The sequence below is a fragment of the Phoxinus phoxinus genome (genome assembly GCF_949152265.1).
Source record: "Phoxinus phoxinus genome assembly, chromosome: 16".
NCBI lineage: Eukaryota > Metazoa > Chordata > Actinopteri > Cypriniformes > Leuciscidae > Phoxinus > Phoxinus phoxinus.
Genome location: NC_136891.1, coordinates 32,052,933 through 32,073,992, shown reverse-complemented (window position 1 = coordinate 32,073,992; position 21,060 = coordinate 32,052,933). Strand labels below are relative to the sequence as shown.

Below are 21,060 nucleotides of genomic sequence, written 5' to 3'. Positions count from 1 at the left end.
GCATCCGATATGCCTGCATCGTGAAGGACCTTACTCTCTAAAAGCACTGGACCATCCCCAAAGTGCTGTGAATGATTTTCGGCTGAGGAGGCGTGGACTGCCCCATTCTCTTAAATGTCAGCGCTCAGAACACAGCTCCATACCTTATTTTCACTCTGAGCTCTGGAACTTTTGGTTCAACCTATTTTTAGTTGTAGTTTGTTATGATATACAAAGACCTTTGTGAACAGCTGAAGTCCACGTGAAGAAGTTTGAACCATTATTAATCTGAGGTAAGTGTGCATATCTACTGGATATTTAGTTTAAATCACATCTGAAATGTGTTTAAAGAAGTTACCAGAGGGAAATAGAAGTTGGCTCTCAAAATTATGTAGAGAACTTGAATAGTAATTTTTATTTTATTTTTTTAATTTGGTTAAATAATTGATAACTTTATATATGCTTTCACATTTTGGTAGCTGTATGTGTTATTTTATATATGAACAGTTTTATAAAAAATAAATAAAATAATGTATCTCCTTTTTCTTGTGAAAGAATGACTAAAGAAGCATTAGCTGTCACTATCGTGGTCTTGTGGCTGCTCTGCAATCCGGCGAGGATCAGGGGAACCGGGGGATTTCAAGGCGCCATTCCTCACCCAAATAAATACAGCCCAAACCAGTCGGAACAGTCACCGCAGACACCACAGGCTAGTTCTGGGGGAATGGGACCGCCTTCAGTCGGGGACGAGGTGCTGGACTCCAGCCAGGAGGCTTTACACGTAACGGAGCGCCGTTATCTCAAACTTGACTGGTGTAAAACGCAGCCGCTGAAACTGATGATTTACGAGGACGGGTGCCAGCCGCGCGCCATCATCAACCGCTTCTGTTACGGGCAGTGCAACTCATTCTACATACCTCGACACGTTTATCAAGAGGACAGTGCGTTTCAATCGTGCTCCGTGTGTAAGCCAAAGAGTTACACGACTGTCACTTACACGCTCATCTGTCCCGGGCAGATCCCCAGCACCAAGAAGAAGCGCGTGCGCCGCGTCAAACAGTGCCGCTGTACTTCTGTCGACTTGGATTAAACCTGCTGACGTCATTGGTGTAGTAGGCAACTTGTGTGTGTTTGTCTGAAAGTCAATATTCAATGCACTCCTATAGCTTAATAATGAAGGAGCATTATTGATTTGTTTCCTCGTTACGCGTCCAATCAAAAAGTTATCTAAATGTGGCCTTTATATTGTGAGGAAATACAATTGAAGCCATTACTATAAAAACAAGTTGCATTAGTTATAATACTATAGAAAAGAATGACATATTAACAATATGCGTATTATTTTCCACTGTGTGGATCAATGTAGATACCTTTGTAATGTAGATAGGCTACATTTGGCTGTAAATAAGTAATTTTGTAAACAAACAAACAAACAAACAAACAAACAAACAAAAACATTCCAATGCATTTTATCCTGGTCTTCATGCAAGTAATGTCAAATGATTGAGGTGTCAGAGTTACAGCCTTCTTGATCGCTTTGAATTTCATGACTGATGAAGAAACGGTTTAATGGATGGACAATTATGTTTTTATAACAATGAAAACTTTTTACAATGATGCGTTTATCGCAAAAGGAACATTATCACTGTGATTAAATGGCAATGAGATGTGATGTGATGAAGCAACAACTGACATCAATAAAAAAAATGTGTGATGTTGATCAAAATAAAACTGATAAGGATAGTTTAAATTTTTTATTATTTTACATGTACATTATCTTTATGTTTTGTAATATTCTGTAATGATTTAATATGACAATAAAAAGTTACACAACTTTGTTACTCAATATACAAAATAAAGTTGCTGCTTTTTCCAAGTCAGATATTGAACTTAATTGTTTAGACTGGTGAAGATTCCAGAGCAGATTAAGTAAACTTGTAATATAAACATTTCTTAAATGTTTCTCACTGTGAACAGCATTCATTCATATCTAAACCATAGTCAGAGGGATCTTTGGATCATAAATGTGCAAGTGAGAGATTGGCTGTTGGGCTACACACACTGATTTGACGGACAGGCTGTCATCCTGTACAGTAACATGCAGTCTGGAGGAAGGGTCAGCTGGTGGTCAGACTTGCTTCTTTCAGACGCAGTCTCTCTTTCTGTCATAAAAAACATACATCATTTTGAAGTCTTATTCAGCTGTGCTTACATTATTCAAGAATGTTTTGAAAATCGGATTCATTAAAGAACAATAGCTACTAGTGTTTGCTTATCTATGTGCCACCAATGAAGACAGACGCTTACCAGTCCATTCGCATTGGCCCTTCTGGTCTCAATCTTTTTCTCTGCTGTCATGTTGCGCACTGACTGTTGGGCCTCTTTGATTCTGAAGTAAAAAAAATGATTAAAAATGCAGATTGTGTTTTATTTATCCGCAATTTTTGAAATCCAGCAAGTTTTAATGCTGAAATTCAATAAAAACATCAACTGTCAGTGATACAAATTACCCTTAACTTGGTTATGACATTGTGTGGTTGGTTAGAGCAGCTGTAAACCAAAAAATATGATGCTAGATACTCAAGTTAACTTCTCACCTCAGTTTGGATATGACCTTGTTCTCTCTCTTCCATCGGATCTTGAAGTCATTGCAAAATTCAAACCAAAATGTGAAAACATGGCCTGGCACAATCTCTTGCTCCCCGGAACGGGACTGCAGCCCAAAATACTCCACTAGGTAAGAGAAGCTGAGGAAGAAAAGACATGAAGAACGAGAAAACAACGGTCAAAAATGTTTATGAAGTTTGTAATATTTTCAACAAGCGTGATGTGCCTGTACCTCTCACGAGCTGATATCACTTGGTGTTCCACAGCACTTAGCTCTTTTTGTGCTGTAAAATGAAAAGATGTGTATCAACATTTGCATTTAGATTGTATCATAATCAGGACCACATTTTTCATTTTCATAAAGACTCCTGCAAATGGTTTCAATATTGAGAGCCAATATCTCTTCTATTACTTCAGGATCTTAATTTTATCTCTTTAGCAGCCATATCCCAGCTAACAAAATTATGTTTTAAGAATGTTTTGCTGACGTTCCCATTCAGTTATGAAAACACTATTTCTGAATGTTCTCTGAACTTTTTTAAGTTTAATTTTTTATTCCCCCCCCCCCCATGTGAACATTAAGGACACATTCCATTTTAGAATTTTTCAAGCATTATGGCAAGATTACTTTTGAATGTTCTGAATGTTCTTAAACAGGCAGTAACAACTAAAAAATGTTAAAAAAACGTCCAACAAATTTTTTTTTTTCATTAATGATGTATAAATAATGTTTTTTGTGCTAATATTTAGAGAATTTTAGACCAGATGACTCTGAATGAACATTATATTCATGTTAGTGTAAGAATGTTTGCTCATTACTTTAAGAGAAGCTTGCAGAGCGTTCTCTGTTAGCTAGGACCGCACTGCTTTGTCAGTCATGCTACCAATAACGTTATGGTCCCAAATTCCTAGCCTTTCTACCAGGGCCTCAAAGACAATGTTAAAACTGATGTTTCTCCTTTACTAAGAAGTCTCCTTCATAGCTAAAGTCTCTCTGATTCCTATCTCTGCGTCTGTCTTCTGAACCTGAGCAGCAATCTTGTACAGGTAGGCACTTATCAGGTCCCCAAAAGGGCATACGGCAGATATTCTTCATGACTGCAGGATGTGTGCGGTCTTATCTGTGTAGTGGAAACAATCAAATAAGTGTAGTAGGAAGAATGTGAGGAAAGCAAAAGCTTTGTTTTAAACGTGCTGCTCTATACATTAAATACATACAGAATTAGGGCCCTATTTTAACGATCTAAGCGCATGGTCTAAAGCGCACTTAGGCCGTGTCCAAATCCACTTTTGCTAGTTTAACCATAGATATCATATAATAAAGGCCTTTATTATGTATATCTTTGAGTTTAACGACGGGAAAAATGGTCGGGGCACCTGGCGCTAAAATGTGGCTGGCAGCACCTGGCAGCACCTGGCGCTGGCCATCTAAAATGGTTGTCCCTATTCTCTTAATAAGTAAAGGGTGTGTTTTGGGCTTTACGTGCAATAAATCAATCAGTGTCTCATCCCCCATTCCCTTTAAATGCCAGTTGCGCTCGTGCCATGGAGGATTCGCTATTTACATGATGAGTTTGATAGTGGAAAGACTGAACGCTTCTCTAGCAAGGAAACGGATCTGCTCGTGCGCGAGGTTAAAGCACGCATGTAGACCATCTACGGGACAAGCCAGATTCCACCATATCTTTAAGTACACAATAATAATCGTTTACAAAGTAATCCTTTTATTTTTAATATTTGGCATAATTGTGTGCTGCTGCGCGTCCCTGTGTGTGTAATAAGCAGAGTGTACGTGTGTTGTGGACCCTCCTATAGGCTCACATTACTAACGTGCTCTTTAAAAAATAAATAAAAAATTGCGTCATTGATTTTAAACCAGGTTGGTCAATGGCGCAGTCTATTTCAGTTCCTCAAGATAGCAACACCATCAATGCTAGGGCTGGGCAAAAATAATTTTTCCGATTAATCGTTTTTTAAAATGTGGTCGATTCAAAATCGATTCTCAAAGGCCACGAATCGATTTTTTTCCATATTTATTTATCTATCACCCAAAAGCCAGTATTAGTTTTCCTCAACTGTTCATAGGCTTGCAGCCTCCATGTTACAGCGAATGCTGTGAGATGTTATGTTTGTTTTCTCTGAAAAATAAAATAACCTGATCCTGTTTGGTCAAGGCATGCGACTGTTCTCACTCGCCCAATTTTTTAAGCATCAATTTTTCATCTTGCATCAAAATCCTGTTTATTCACTGTATGCATTTGAAATATAGATTTGGGTTGTGTTTTAATGTACCCAAGTGTACCTAAAATAAAAACAGTTTAATATCCAGGTTTGTGGCTCTTTGTTTCTCTTTATTAATTAACCACTTGTAAATTTATGTTCACTGTTCTTTTTTTAAATAAATATAGAATTTGTATTAAATCTATATTCATTGAGTCGAATCGGGAATCGAAATCAAATTGAGAGCTTGCGAACCGAAATCGAGAAGATCTGAATCAATACCCAGCCCTAATCAATGCGCCCGAACACACCTCGTTTTCAGACCATTGGCGCACAAATGGCCCACGTGAAAAACAACAACAACGTGGCGACGGACGTGAAAATGATAACTGCATCGGGCTGAAACTAGCGAAAAACACTCGCGTCGTGCCTGGCGCTGCATTGCACCGGTTGTGTGATAGGGCCCTTAATCTTATTTGTCTAGTTCACTATCGTTGTCTCATCCAGTTTATATCTCCATATATCTGCCTTTATGATCTGCAAAACAAAACAATCCTTTACAATCTAAGCAAACATTTGTACTCCTCTCCATCAATCTTCTAGAGAGGCAGGTCGTCTCAGAGACCAACTAGACTTTATATCTGAACAAGGAAGACAAGAGGGATCGGCTGATGTGACGGAGCACATAATTAGAAGACTTAAAAACGTTGAATTCAGATCCTCTTCTAAAAGGTAACGTGGGCTAATCCCACACATCATAGCAGAGCTTAGCTCACCGTTGGCAATGAAAAAGTCCATTTTCTCCTTGAAGGGATGTATGTGCTCTTGAGACGAGTTGGTACACACGGTTAGAGCATCCTTTTCACAAACTGTACGAGAAAAAAAGAAATAACACTGGGTTAGAGTAAAATCCCCGACCAGGTCCAATTTTCAGAAGCCAGTCATTGTAAAACAAAGTTTACACTAACTTTAACACAATATTTTATCCTAAACTAAACAGTTTTTTTTTTCTGGTTGACCACCATGAGCGCTTACTTTTTATTCCAATAACCCAGATCTAGAAAAAAAGCCAAGAAGCACACAACTGCAAATATAGTGAAGCTCTTTCTAATCACATTACTAATAAGCTTAATATTTAAGCTTATTTTTGATAATATTTTATTTTTGATAAATATTGAAGATAATATTTAAGCAGTATGTTATTTTACAAGTAGATAATGTTGATTAAGATGATACAGATAAGTGATTTGGGAATTATTGGTGACTGATAAAAATTTCTAAAAAAAAAAAAGAATATATATATTACTGTTCAGAAGTTGGGAGTCTTTCTCTTTCTTGGGAAGATTTCTTGTGAAAACAATCAGTACTTTTACTCATCAAGTATGCATTAAATTGAAGGTCACAGTAAAGACATTTATAATGTTACAAAACTTTTTAACTTTCTATTCACCAAATAATCCTGAAATATTTATCTACAAAAATACTCACCAGCACAACTGTTTTCACTGATAATAGTAAGAAATGTTTCGTGAGCAGCAAATCCGCATATTAGAATGATTTCTGAAGTATCATGTGACACTGAAGACTGGAGTACTGATGCTGAAAATTCAGCTTTGCATCACAGGACATTTTTTTATTTGAAATAGAAGATAAATTGTAATAATATCTCACAATATTACTGTTTTTACTGTATTTGTGGCTAAATAAATGCAGCTTTGGACGGCATAAGTAACATATACAGTATTTCAAAATATATCATTGGTGAAACTAATAAAACATATTTTCTTAATACAATGTACTGAATAGAATGTATGTGGCCATGTTTATCACTCCGCTCACATTCAGCACCAACTGCTTTTTTACCAGAAGTCCAACAATCATTCACAACTTCAGCTTAAGTTGCTTTTATCAAGTCATCTAAATCAACAGCTACTGCGGTCAAAGCCATTAGCGCATCGCTGATTACTTGCACATCGAATGAAAGCACTTTCTGCTGATGAAGCATATGCTGTTAGTGCCTTAATTATGGCATCAGTGCAGTGACTTATGTCGATTACATCTGTAAAAACAATGGTTACAGTAATGGGGGAACTTCCAAAGTCTATAAACAAGCTGAGCGTCAGTCTTCTATGTATGTTGGATATTGTAATAACTGTATAATATACATACAACTGCTCCAACAATGAAAGTCAATGGGGTCCAAAATAGCACTGGACCCCAATTCATTTCATTGTATGATGACATTTCTCAAAATATCTTCTTTTCTGTTCCGCATAAGAAAGAAAATCATACAGGTTTGAAATTGAATGAGATTTAATGAATACATTTCTTTTTTGGGAAAACTACCCTTTATATTGGCACCACGGCCATTATATATTTAAAACAGTAATATCCTGTACTAAACCTAAACCAATCTTGACAAACTATATATCATTTGAAAGCTTACAATCTCTAGTTTTATTTTTTGGTGGCTGTAATTTATCAATTTGCAACAAGAATATTTTGTTATTCTTCTTGTTCTTTTTTGTGTTTCTTAGAGGTTGAATTAATTTCAAAATCTGCCAAACTTCCAATACTACTTTTGAATAGGATGTCTACTTCATAAATTGTATGAAAATTGTAAAAAATAATGGTTCAGATCACTCAAACAACATGGAAATGAAGGCGCCCTTATATGCGCAGTAATGTGCGCCCAAACTAAATCTCACTGAAAGCTCATTTTTTGAGATATGAACCTAAAATTTTAAACACAACTTGTTCAGATTTTTTCCTTTGATTTTTTTTGCAGTTTTAGAGTCCACCAGGTTTTGAAAACATATATTTTATATAAAATATGAATAATAAAATTTTTAACGTTGTACATTTTCATAAACTCAAAGTTCTATAACTTTTTTTCTGTTTAACTGTCTTAATTTATTTCACTTCTACAAAAATCTGCCACGTTTCTTCTTAAAAACAAGACCAATCTACATCTATATTCCAAAGCAGTCTTAAAATTACAACAATTTAATTTCGGAATGTGCATTTTCATGTCTATAAAAAAAAAGGGGGGCGCTTGATATTAAACCCGTTTTGTTTGCACTTTTTCATAACCTATTGTCAAGAAAACACAAAGCTAAAGCTCCACCTGTGACAGAGTCAGAGGTTATCAAATGTCTTTTACTCTAAGATCGGTTTTGATGCACCTCTGATCACATCCTCAGATAGTCACTGTATCACCCGTGGACCTACACAGCGCTGTTTGTTCAACGTCCAATCAGAGGATCAGAGGAGCCAGTCTCCTGCCTCAGTCATAATACACCCTGATGGGAACCCGGGACTGTTGGACACGCTCCATCTGCATCTCACCCCGGATAAGGCTACGCACACTACTGTTTTCATTGAGCGTTTGTATAAACTGTGAACACAGATGGAAATGAAGAAACGGTTGGGAATCTATTCCGCAGGATTTCCACGCGAAATATCAATTATAGTTTAAATTGATTAGATCCTCGTAAATGTGTCCACCGAGGCGGCTCACAGCTACATTCGGGTTTTCTCAACTGTGCCAAACCGCTGCCACAATGATCTCAAAGAGATCAAAAAGATGTCTCAAACGCAAGCCAGATGAATCAGCTGCGGAGTCTCAACGCATTAGATGTGCTTCACAATGTTGTCATCATTGTCTCTGGAAAATAAAATCGCAGGGACATTCCCTTTTTGTGTAGGCACACAGTGACTAATTTGATTAGTGCAGCACTTTCTTGCTCCGCAAAATTACATCGCAGACAAATGCGGTCCCATTGAGCAGCCAAAACCTCAGTGGGGCTGTAAGTCATTCGAAAAAATCGAACAAACACAGCATAAAAAACAAAGACATGATTCTCTCGCAGTCATGAGGGGAGTTCAAACAGCAGGACAAAAAAGGGAGAGCGCGATGGGCCAGATTTGGCAGTCTCTCCGTCGCCCGATAAGAAAGGCTTGTTGAGAGGTAAAGAAAAGTATCTCTGACACACATCTGCGGGGCCACACTGAACACGGACTGATACAGTGTAGCAGGAGAATGGCAGTGCATCTCTGCGCAGATAAAGCCCATCCCGCCAGCGATAAGCTGCTCTTCTCTCAGATTACATAAGCGCCAAAGCACTGTAGCCTTTGGCCCCTGCGACGGAGCTAAAGAATCACACAATGCCAGAGCATCTGATGGGCAGGATTAAAGTCATATCTAAAAGGCGCCATGGCAAAATCACACAGACACCACTTCGTCTCTGCATCTGTGCGTGCGCATATATACATAGGCAAACACGTCTGTATATTCCACCTGTGGTTTAATAATGAGTTGTTGCTAACAGATGCTGTAAAGTCCTCAGGATTCAGCTGGAGCCATGTTGTAGGATCGCAGACATCCATCCATCCATCCGCCCAAACCCATGTAATCTTGCTTCTTTTGATGCCATAGTAAATCAGTGGCACGCTAAAATCGTTTCTGAAGACCTTGAGAGTGTTTTTGGTAATTCTTACCTGTCAAGTCTCTGTTCATCTTCCTGAGGTCCATTGAGAGGTCATCAAACTTCACTTGAGAAGAGAGGAAAACATCTTGAGGTTCAGGCAAAGGAAAGATGCTCTTTTCTGTCCCAGCGTTCTGGAGAGAGATCGAAGGGTCAGTGAAACATACGAGTATCCACGGCCAAGGAAGAATTAAAAATCTGGATCAAAAAACATGTTCTTAGAAACATTTGTGGTTGGAAAGATTTTGTAATGTCTTTAAAAGAAGTCTCTTATGCTCACCTACATTTATTTGATCAAAAATACAGTGAAAACACTAATACTGTTAAATATTATTATAATTTAAAACATTTGTTTTCTAACTTATTTTTATTTATTTTTAGGATTCTCAGATTAATAGAAAGTTCAAAAGAACAGTGTTTATTTGAAATAGAAATCTTTTGTAACATTATAAATGTCTTTACAAGTAAAGTTTACATTTCACTGTGAAGCAATTTTGTAAAAAGAAATGTGTTTTTCAACATGACATTATTTAGTTTATGCCACCTAACAAAATTAATTTTAATTTAGAAATTAAAAACACGTTTATCATAGAAGAGGTTTATTGAAGACATTGCATGAATTGCATTTGTCATGCATCACTCTATGAATTAATAGATAGGATGAAAAATTAGTCAACAAATGAAAACAATGTGAACAGATGAAGATCTGGAGTGTGCAAAATAAAAGTTCATGTTTTACCTCATCAAAGTGACGCAGATAGTAGGAAACAATGAAGTCCAACAGACTAATGTGATTTCCCTGTAGATTTATAGAGAATTATGTCAAAAACGTATATGTCATTCTGTACAAACTGCGAGCAAACAAAAAGAACAAATCGTGCTCTATAAAGACCACAGTGTGGTTAGTGTCGTCACAGTGAAATCTTTACTCTGCTCTTGACATCCTTAAGCTTGGGAAGGATCTCAAGCCCGAAGCCATCGGCCTGTCCTCTCGCTCTGCTCCCTCCATTCATGTAGTTTCCCAGAGCAAGCACCAGTCCCATCACCTCCCTCACACTATCTTTCTCCAAAAGACACTAAAACACAAAACACACATCAACATTTATTTGTGCATTTACCACATGGAGATGTTGGAGACAAAGCAAGCACTTAGACCGCTCCTGAATAAAGGGCTGTTTTTTTCCCACAGCGTCGATACTTTATCAAACGTTTGATAATATCTGACCTCTTTGAAAGTGCCTTTGTACCTTGCAGACCTGGAGAATAATCTCTGTCTTGCGCTGTGTGGCGGCAACGGCGTCAGTGAACTTCGACTGAAAAATGAAACAGTGAACTCGACTGGAGAACGCAGGGATCTGGGAGAGTTCGTACAGGAACCTGTCAAGGAAAAGCAGTGCACATCTGTCAACCTAAAGTGCGTAGTGTTGAAAACACGACTTTTTCTTCGTTTGTTTTCAAACTTTAGAGAAGTATACATTGCAAAGAGCATATAGAAATTGCCCTTGTAAGTGACAATTGACGTATCACTAGTTGCATAAAAAAGTGAGTTATCTGGTGTGTTTCTGGAATATCTCACTGTTCAGGCTTGTCCAGTAGTCTGACCTGCTCCTCGTCTGAGGTTTCATAGTGTTTCTTAATCTTCTCTAACTCCTCAGGCTGAGCTCTCTGGGAGAAGCAGAACAGACGCATGCATATGAAAACTGACCAATGATACACACATAAACCACACTGGAACTATCTGTTATTTAGTTATGTTGGAACTGGAACTATAGCGAGACGAGATTGGTGATACAGAATCTGCAGACTTTTTCTGAAGTGATTTTGGGTAGAAATGTGTGTAGAATATACAGTTAAATAAATCTTATCGGTCTCTGAAAGTATCATATTTTTTTTTTAAGGAATATCCCTATTCCTTGATTACAACAAAATTAATTTCCACTTATCTCTGAGTTGCAGTGAAACACTTACAATGGAAGTTAATGGGGCCGATCTGTAAACATTAAATACTCACTATTTCAGCATTTTTCAGTATTCACTATTTTAGTATAGCCACAAAATGTAAACAAAATTACTGTTACCATGATTTTAGTGTTGAAAAAATGTAGTTATATCCAGTTTTACAACTTTGTCACCATGACAAATACTATAATCCCTAAAGTGAGTTACAAATTATGATTTAAATAGTTTTACAGCTCACATAATACAAAAGTTTAATAGAATAATTAATGTAATTGGTTTATAAACAATTATAGCATCCATATTTCTTACTCTAAAAATTGGCATCATACACTTATACTCAAGCTCAATTTTTACTAATTGAAAAGGAGAAAACATGCAAGGGGTGCGAATGTGTAGGACTGTTTTGGAGGCTATGATTTAGTGTGGGCCTGTACATAAGTACGTTTCCAATGTGGCAGGATACTTACATTTTCATACAGGGCTTCAATAGCATCCAAGTCAACCACAGAATTGTCCAGATTCAAAACAGCTGTGAAATGAAGAAGTATTAGTCTCTAGACAAGAACACTGATTAGTTATTGGACATACGTGTGATATGTGAATGTAAAAGTCTCAATATGTATTTGAGAGTTTTTTCCCCCCTGTAACCAAACCCCCACTTACCAAAACATATACTTTGAATTCGCTCAATTTACTAAAATCATCCAAAAAAAATCAGCCTGTCTGAGTATGTAAAGGCAAGCCGTGGTGAATTCAAGATTGTCAATGTGAAAAGTATATGTTTGGTAAGTGGGGCTGATAGCTATACATGCAAAAGAATATTTCTAGTGGTAAACCACAAGACAAGTTTATTTAACAAACATACAGCCAATTTATCCTTGATAAGAGCTGGAGCCAATCACATTGTTGCAAGATATGTCTTTATATACAGAATTATTTCAACATCATATGCCACACAAATATGTATCATTTTAACATGTCTGTTTATTATTAGTGGAGGCAAAATTAGTCTGGACAGAATAAATAAACGGTGGTTGAGTATTTCTCTGACATATATATGAGTCTGTTCAGTGTGATTTACCTTGCTGGATGTCCTTCATCTCCAGGTGGAGACTTGAGATTAAGATGCCCACAGCCTGAGAACGCTTGCCATCCAATAATTTAATGACCTAAAAAAAAAAAAAAGACAACCCACACTTGTATAAATGACTCTGATCATAAGATAAGTGCCTTCTGCTTACACTACCATATGAATGCAATTAATATGAATGCAAACTTGTATTACGCAAAAATGTAACCAATAAATAACAAAAGAACCTTTGGGAAATTCCAAACCTCCATTATAAAATCCGCCAGCCAAAGGTAACAATGGCATGATCACATTTCATAAACAGGATCATTTATTTCAAATTATCCTCATTTCCTATATAATTATATCAATTTCAAAGGCAATTGTCGAGGCATTTGTGGGATCCTGATATTACGCACAAGCATTTGTATCAAATTAATGGATTTTAAAGTCTAAAGTGACTGTGCCTGACAAATGATGTTTCTGTTTAAGAAAAGTAATTAGCAGAGGTGAATGGTTGAATGCATCAGTTGGGCTAGTGTTCCAGTCATATCAAAAGAGCTGACAACTGCTCCACCTAGTGGACACGTCTCAAATCTGAACTTTCTGAACCCCAAGCAGTGAATAACATTTATTTATGCCTTTTAGCAGACGCTTTTATCCAAAGCGACTTACAGAACATTTCTTAAACTAGCCGAATCAAACCCAGAACCTTGCATTTGCTATAAAAAATATGAAGCAAACTGCATTTGCTATATAGATATAAAAATGCAAAAAAGCGATTATTGTGAACGATTATTCTAATCCAAGACTATTTAAACTGTGTTGAGGTTTATTTGACATGAGTGAGCTGTGTTGTTTCTATGCTATTGGTTTTGTGTATGTTTATTCCTATTCAAATGGTGAGATGTGGTGTGATGAAATTGGTACACTGTCTTGGTGAATACACTAAAAAAGAGCATTTTGAGTCGTAGTAGATCGTTTTTCTTTGTTTTACTCTTACAACATTGAGGATTCATGTTAATTATGGAATACACGTGTCCTGTGTTCACTATCCTTCTGGACTTGACTTACGACCCTAATAAAAAATAAGGAAATTTTGACAAAATAAATATCTGTCTGGCACCCCAGCATAACTGTAAGAGGGAAAGTGTTACAACATGTATTATAAAATGAACGGGACTGGTATTTAGAATAAGATCCACTCTGTTATCTAATTTTTTCTTATCTTCAGGGCAGAGCGGTACCTTCCTGGCTTTGGTTTTCTTCTCATAGGCTTCGGATAGGGGCTTTCTTTTGGTGGGCGATGTGGCTTTAGCAAACAGTTCTGCAAATTCATTGGTGTTTATTATCTGTGGCTCTTCCAGGGAACTCCATAGCATATCGCTCCTAAGAAAAGACAGAGAGAAAGATGATGAGAGATTTGATTTTTTTTTTCTCCAAAATATTTTGCATTTACAAGTGTCTGCTCAGTCTAAGGCTTATCGAGATTGAATCTTCACACTTCAAAGTCATACAGGCCACCAACCAAAGCATTTCCTAATACTAGCATCTGTAAAAACCCCGTTACACAAGTTATTTACTGTCGCTGAGCAACCTCGGCTGAAAGCAGGAAAAGGAAAATCTACAGGAGCAGAATGTGAGTAATCTGACATGCTAAATTTTCTCTCCCATAAAAATTATTAAGGAGCCAGGACGACGGCACACAGCTAAGCTTGACTGGGTTCGGCTTTGGCTTGACAAAATGCTCACGAGGAGAGCAGAAAGCTTTCATGAGGAGTCAAATAACATTGCAACAGCACAGAGGTGGCCGGGGAGCCGAATCCCACAGAAATCCACACCGCCACTAGAGGTCCTGGAAAGACTGTGGCGGCCCCTCATGCAGACGAATGTCTGCCGTGGTCGGTCTTAAACTTCCCATGAGGTCTGACGAGGGAGAGTTGAAAACGTCAGCGTCACTTGTGGACATACATTGCGTGTTTGAGGAAACTTTTGATTGAGGAACAATAGAAAAGTTGTTTATAGGTCTATGGTTGAATACATGTAGAGTTATTTTTAGTTTAAAGTACTTTTTAGCTATTTGTAAAAGTGAATTGTGTTCAGTGTTGTTATTGTTGTCTAAAAAGATCTAATAAAAAACGTCAAAAGTATTACATTTCAAAAAAGCTCACAATATTAATAAATACTACAATACTAAATAATACTTTAACTACACAGATTGTGTCATTGGCTAAACCCTTTATCATTATATCTTAAATCAATCAATCAGACTTATCTGATATTTATTGACATTCACACAGTCATGAGGGGCCTTCTATAAAATAATTTTTCCTGTTTTATGTTTTTTTTTTTCAGTCACACTCAATGACGCTGTAGTGAAGCAGATATGATAAAATATTTTCTTTTTTAGATGACATAATTTTTTTCTTATTATTGAGTTTTTTCTTCTTCATTGTAAGCATTTATTATTTTCCTATTGAGTTTTTTCTTCATTATAAGCAGTTTTTAATATTTCCACAATAAAAATAACCCAGAAATTAAACAATAAAAGAAATGATACAATTAAACAAATGAGCATCATGTCATTGCCCCATGTCTATTAAAAACATGAGGGTAGGTGATGAGAGATACCTGTTATCTTGAATCTGTATCCGTGTCCAGTAGAGCGATTTCATTGGACAGACTGGCTCCACTAAACCTTTGCGAGGAGGATTGTCTGCAGCTGAACTGAGGAAGATACCAACTCCATGAGGGGGATTAGAGGTCGAGTGGAGGACGGGTGGTGGCGGTGGAAGACCACATCCTGTCATGGGTGGAGGTGGCGGAGGAGGTGGAGGAGGTGCATTAGGAGTACAGGGACCAGGTGGCGGAGGAGGTGCATTAGGAGTACAGGGACCCGGTGGAGGTGGAGGAGGAGGAGGTGCATTAGGAGTACAGGGACCAGGTGGAGGTGGAGGAGGAGGAGGAGGAGGTGCATTAGGAGTACAAGGACCAGGTGGAGGTGGAGGAGGAGGAGGTGCATTAGGAGTACAAGGACCAGGTGGAGGTGTAGGAGGAGGAGGAGGAGGAGGTGCATTAGGAGTACAAGGACCAGGTGGAGGTGGCGGAGGAGGAGGTGCAATAGGAGTACAGGGACCAGGTGGAGGTGGAGGAGGAGGAGGTGCATTAGGAGTACAGGGACCAGGTGGAGGTGGAGGAGGAGGAGGTGCATTAGGAGTACAAGGACCAGGTGGAGGTGGAGGAGGAGGAGGTGCATTAGGAGTACAAGGACCAGGTGGAGGTGGCGGAGGAGGAGGTGCATTAGGAGTACAGGGACCAGGTGGAGGTGGCGGAGGAGGAGGAGGAGGTGCATTAAGAGTACAAGGACCAGGTGGAGGTGGAGGCACACTTCCTGGCTTATCCAGTGGAGGAGCAGGAAGTGGAGGTGCATTAGGAGGAGTACAAAGACCAGGTGGAGGTGGAGGAGGTGAAGGAGGAGGAGGAGGAGGAGGAGGCACACTTCCTGGCTTATCCAGTGGAGGAGCAGGAAGTGGAGGTGCATTAGGAAAGCAAGGGCCAGGTGGAGGTGGAGGAGGTGGAATCTTGTTTCTATCCATCAGTAACTGAGGTGAGACAGGTGGGGCATTTGGTGGAGGAACTGTCTTTTGTCGTTCAGTAAAGTTTTTTGTTGAGTTGAGGTCAGCATTTTTAGGCAGGGGGTCAAGACTCCTGCTCTGCGCTTCCTTGGCCTCCTCAGACCTGATGAATGTCTCTCTGTCTGTCTGAATGCACACAGAGTGGAAGGCCCGTGTTTTGACGTTGTCGTCAGTGGACACGGCAACATCTCTGTGAAGATCTTTGTCTTTCTCTCTTTGTAAGCTTGCAATGGTTACCGCTAGTCTGGACAGATCCTCTTCGTTCTTCTCTTTTAACCGGAAGAGCTCAAGTTTGAAGTCGGCCTGTATTAAAGAGTCCAAACAACAAAAGGTAAATAAAAAATGTGTAACCTTTGATAAAAGTGTCTGCTAAATGGATAAATTTAATGTAATTAAAGTACATTCAGTAGTGTCCTAGCAGACGACACAATCTTTGAAATCTTGAAACCTTTTTTGTGAAATGTTTTTTCTTGAAAAGTGGGTTTTGCTCGCTTTCTTTAAATTGAATGTAATTTGGCTTGATATCACTATGGAAGAAATGTGGAGGAGGTAAATTATTGATGCTATTAGTAAACTGTTTCCCTTCAGTTGTAAAATACTGTTCTTGAGTTTCTCACCTGTAACTTCTCCACTTCTTCATTACATTCCCTTTTTAGTTGCAGAATAGCAGCCTGATGCTCTGAGAACATAAAACAAGGACATCTTTATGGCTAAATATATCATAAAACGCATTGAATAGTGTCGGAAACCCAATAAAATAGTGCTCAACTAATATATACAAATGTACTACAGTTCAAACATTTGAGATCACAAGACTTTTTAATGTCTTTGGAAAAAGACTTTTATGCTCACCTGTATAAATATAGTAAAAACAGTAATATTATTAACATTTTAAATAACTGTTTTCTATTTTAATATATTTTATAATGTAATATATTCCTGTGTTGGCAAAGCTGAATTTTTAACGTCATTACTCTAGTCTTCAGTGTCACATGGTTCTTCAGATATCATTCTGATTCGTTGATTAAGAAACATTTCTATTATCAATGTTGAAAACAATTTGAAAACAGTGCTGCTTAATATTCTTATGGAAACAGTGATACATTTTTTTCAGGATTCTTTGATTAATAGAAAAGCAAAAGAACCGCATTTATTTGAAATAAAAATATTTTGTAACATTAAAAAATGTCTTACTATCATCAATTTTGATCAATTTAATGCATCCGTACTGAATAAAAGTATTAATTTCTGTACCTTTTTTTTCTTCCTGACCCCAAACTTTTTATGGTAGTGTATATGAGATGAAGATTTGGATATCCATTAAATATTGTAGATGTAAACTTTCCAATAGATGGCAGTGGTAGGACTGTTATATAGGGATGATCACTGCCTTGTCTAGAGAGAACCATGAGAAAAACTAATTTCCTCAAGTATATTTAGACATATGAAGACAACACACACTGAGTATGTGTGCTTAGGTGTGTTTGAGGACTCCACACCCTTTAAATCTACAAGATACTGCAATACGGGAAATGTTATGGATGGTCAATAAGGTTGAGTATAAAACAATAATATTGAATCTTGAATGTAAACATTTTTGCTTTCAATGCAAAAAGATTAATGACAGCATTGCTGAGAAAACTAATTTCCTTACAAGTAACAAACAATGTGACATTGTATCCAAAAAGTAAGTTATTTCATCTGCAGAGTTGCCCTTTAGGAACACATTTAGGGTGTAGTGGAATTTGTTTGTACAGTGTTGTTACATTTTATACAAAGGCAAATATTTGAATTATTAGAGCAAACATTTACACTCACTGCTTGTTTTCTTCTTCGATTATACAATAAGCTCTTACCAGCTTCCGTGTATTTGAGACCAATCTTCTCCTCCTCATTTTTCAGTTTTGGTGGAGGCCAGACCGTCTGAAGACGCTTTGGGGTGTGCTCCTCACTCACATCAGCCTAAGACACATGACAGCAACAATGTTAATCTGTTGAATTAAAGGACCTAATAAAAAAAAATGAAATGAAATAAAATAAAAATAAGGATGCAGCATCCCCACGACCCTGCAGAGGGATCGATCAATCAATCAATCAATCAATCAATCAATCAATCAATCAATCAATCAATCAATCAATCAATCAATCAATCAATCAATCAATCAATCAATCAATCAATCAATCAATCAAAATAATAATAATAGAAATAATAAAAAAATAAAAAATGCGGCATCCCCAATACCCTGCAGAGGAATGAAAAATAAATAAATAAATAAATATATATATATATATATATATATATATTTTTTTTAAAGGTGTACATAAAGGAAGACTCTTTATATAAACTTTATGCTGAGACGTCACCAATAAATGCAATCATCTGTTCACTTCATACTTTAGAATCCGTAGTTTCTTTGTTGTCTGGAGACTTGCTTGAGTTCCTGTCAAAGAAAGCTCTGAGGACGTCTTTGTCCCTGTTGATCTTCTTCTTTACAATGTCCAGGTCCATGCGATTCGAAGTGTCTTTTTTGGCAGATTTAACTGTGAAGAAAGCCTTCAGAGCACCTAAGGCCGTCTCTGCATTTGTAGATTTGTTGGTTTCCTCAGACTGGGGAATGACCGGCTCCTCTACAGCAGTCTCTGGGTTTTCAGCAGGGTCCTGACCGATTGGAGACAGTGGGGGGCTTGACATGCTCTCTTGCTTTCTCTTCCCTTCCCCCTTGCTGAGGAATTGGGTAAGCTGCTCCAGGAAGTCTCCCTTGACTTCTTTCTTAGACTGATCGGTAAAAAGTCCTCGTTTGGTCGGGCTTTGGGGCAGCTCTCTAGTTTCATTTTCCTCAAGTGCTTCTTTCTTGGGGCTGAGCAGCCCAGTGAAGAGGGACGAGAGCGGTTTCTCTTTTACCGCAGTGGGGGAGAGTACGGTTTGGTCTTCTGTGGTCTTCTCAGTGGAAGATGAATCTGTATCTAACATGGTGTCTTCTTGTGTTATTTCTTCCGTACTCTCTTTATTAGTTCCCCCCTCTGTATGCATTTTTGTCTCCACCTGGATGACTGAAGGCACCGGTTCTGTTACTGAATTAGTCTTATTATCTAGCTCAGACGAACTGGAACTGTGTTCTTCAGTGTCACAGAGGTCAGAACATGGTTTAATCACACCTCCATTCTCAAAATGTCTCATTTGGTTCTCCTGGCTTGTGGGAGATGGATGGACGTCCACAAAAATGCTGTCTGAACTTGCGCTGGTTTCATTGATAGCTTGGCTACCTGCAGTCTCATCTCTCAGTTGGATCTCTTCGGGCTCAACACACGGTCCTGCAGAAAGAGCTTCAACACGTGTAAGGGTGATGACCACAGTTTTGCCGTTCACAGGTGAGTTTGATGAAGGAACCTTTTTATCAGTGAGATTATGAACTTCACAATGTGCTAATGTGGTCTGAACGTCCATGTTTGCAGATGCCTTGTGGTTAGTCAGAGTTTGTTCATTTCCACCAGATTTGGAAACCTCTGGAACATCTGCAGTGTTTTGAAGCTTTCCATCAGACTCTATTTTGCTCTCAGATACTTCCCGGTGACTTTGCACAGAAATGTCGTTATTGTTACTTGTGGATGAATTCAAAGACTCTTTTATTAAAAAATCATTTCTGCTTTGATTGTCTGCGAGGACTCTCTCTTTCAACGGTTCTTCCTCAGCAAACAGCTCCTCATTGCTGGAGTTATCTGATTCCATAACAACTGTCTCATTTGCAGATATGTCCTGATTGAGTCTGTGTCCTTCTCTGAAAACAGGTTCTTCATTATCCACTGTACCGATTACTGGATCCTCAAGTTGTTTGTCCAGTCTGTTAGCACAGCCACCGGCTGAGACTTTGCTCAGTGATTTAGACGGTGTGTCAGCTTGACCATCTGTTACATCCTGGACAGTCTGGCGCACAACTGATGTTTTACTGTAATTATCTCTCTGGTGACCAACATTGAGGTCTAAGTCCACTTCCTCCTTTTCTGAAGAAAAATCAATCTCATTAACATTCTGATGCTCCGATCTGTTGACATTGTCCTTTGTCCCGTCTTCCTCAGCGTTTGTATGTAAAATCGTAACAATTATAGCAAAATCCTCCCCTTGATCATCAAAACCATCCTGCCGTTGAACAACTTTTTGTTGACCATTAACCTCTCTTTCCTTAGTCAACGAGCAAAAAGAAGTCAAATCTGGACTCTCCTCAGTCAGTATTTGGAGTTCATGTTTTTCATGGTGATTAAAAAAGTGTGTTAATTTGTCAAAAAATGTGTTGATGGGCTTACTCTCCATTTCTTTCCAGTATGGTTCACAGTCTCTTTCAGATCAAATTTATTCTGTGTTCAAACAAGAATATTCCACAAGTGATTAAAATCAAAAACAAAGTCAAAATTCAAACTTGTCTGTTTGCAGTAAAAATTTCCAGGTTCTTTCCAATAGCCTTCCCCAAGTCCATTCACCCATCCCTGAATGTCAAGCCCTTGTGCTGAACAACCATTGACAAATTATGAATACGAATTTATTCCTACTATACTCAGGTCCATTTATTAGTCTTCTACTGGTATGAAAAACTTCTGTTTTACTAAAATAATTTGAGTTTGGTTAAAGTCTAATGTGTCTTTATTTTTCATAACATATTGTCCTTACTATACATGAAGTTTCCAGAATCATGGATGCCAGGAAAATGTGCATTAAAGACCAGAGATGCTGTTCTCAGGCTCTCATTAAAGGAAAGCTGAAGAAATGGAAAAAACATTCCGCAACGACATTCCCAAAATAGTGCCAGCATGCTCCCTTTATCCAGCCTTTACTTTTATTTAGCGTCTTCTTTCTTTTCCATGTTAGATTTTGTACTTGCTCTTAATCCACAATTCGCAACAAAAGCGCATACAGCAAAACATTCAATCCTAAAATACGCATACAGTCAGTGAGTGCTCCACCCACTTATTTTCTGCCACATGACAGGATTTCTGGTCCCGCTCTCAGTCATCCATGAGGAAGGAGTAGCATCACAGTACCACACCCAGAAGAACACACACAACTCCAGTAAGAGTAATGTCCGGACAAGATTGCTATCCTGCTTCTGTAAAG

General features: G+C 38.1%; 2 protein-coding genes across 2 annotated transcripts; one reads left to right on the top strand and one right to left on the bottom strand.

Moving 5' to 3' along the window:
* Positions 1-134: 134 nt before the first annotated feature.
* On the top strand, positions 135-1,456 carry grem1a (gremlin 1a, DAN family BMP antagonist). Its single transcript, XM_079583726.1, has 2 exons — positions 135-272; positions 535-1,456. Exon 2 carries the CDS (start codon positions 536-538, stop codon positions 1,067-1,069), a length of 534 nt encoding a protein of 177 aa, XP_079439852.1. The 5' UTR covers positions 135-272; position 535; the 3' UTR covers positions 1,070-1,456.
* Positions 1,410-20,852, bottom strand: fmn1 (formin 1). The gene is made up of 17 exons (XM_079583701.1): positions 18,352-20,852; positions 17,813-17,918; positions 16,574-16,635; positions 14,953-16,259; positions 13,569-13,710; positions 12,334-12,421; positions 11,720-11,781; positions 10,870-10,958; positions 10,541-10,670; positions 10,223-10,369; positions 10,033-10,092; positions 9,307-9,427; positions 5,583-5,675; positions 2,819-2,870; positions 2,577-2,726; positions 2,287-2,368; positions 1,410-2,141 (listed from the first exon to the last, which is right to left on the bottom strand). Exons 1-17 carry the CDS (start codon positions 20,260-20,262, stop codon positions 2,097-2,099), a joined length of 4,647 nt encoding a protein of 1,548 aa, XP_079439827.1. The 5' UTR covers positions 20,263-20,852; the 3' UTR covers positions 1,410-2,096.
* Positions 20,853-21,060: the final 208 nt, after the last annotated feature.

Bases quoted from the DNA above. Each gene is read 5' to 3' on its own strand.
- fmn1 (XM_079583701.1), bottom strand. From the start codon at position 20,262: ATGGAGAGTAAGCCCATCAACACATTTTTTGACAAATTAACACACTTT. The intron at 12,422-13,568 runs GTACCGCTCTGC...TTTTTTTTTTAG, and splicing joins AGAAAACCAAAGCCAGGAAG to GTCATTAAATTATTGGATGG. The intron at 9,428-10,032 runs GTAAAACATGAA...ATCTCTCTCCAG, and splicing joins ATCTGCGTCACTTTGATGAG to AACGCTGGGACAGAAAAGAG.
- grem1a (XM_079583726.1), top strand. From the start codon at position 536: ATGACTAAAGAAGCATTAGCTGTCACTATCGTGGTCTTGTGGCTGCTC.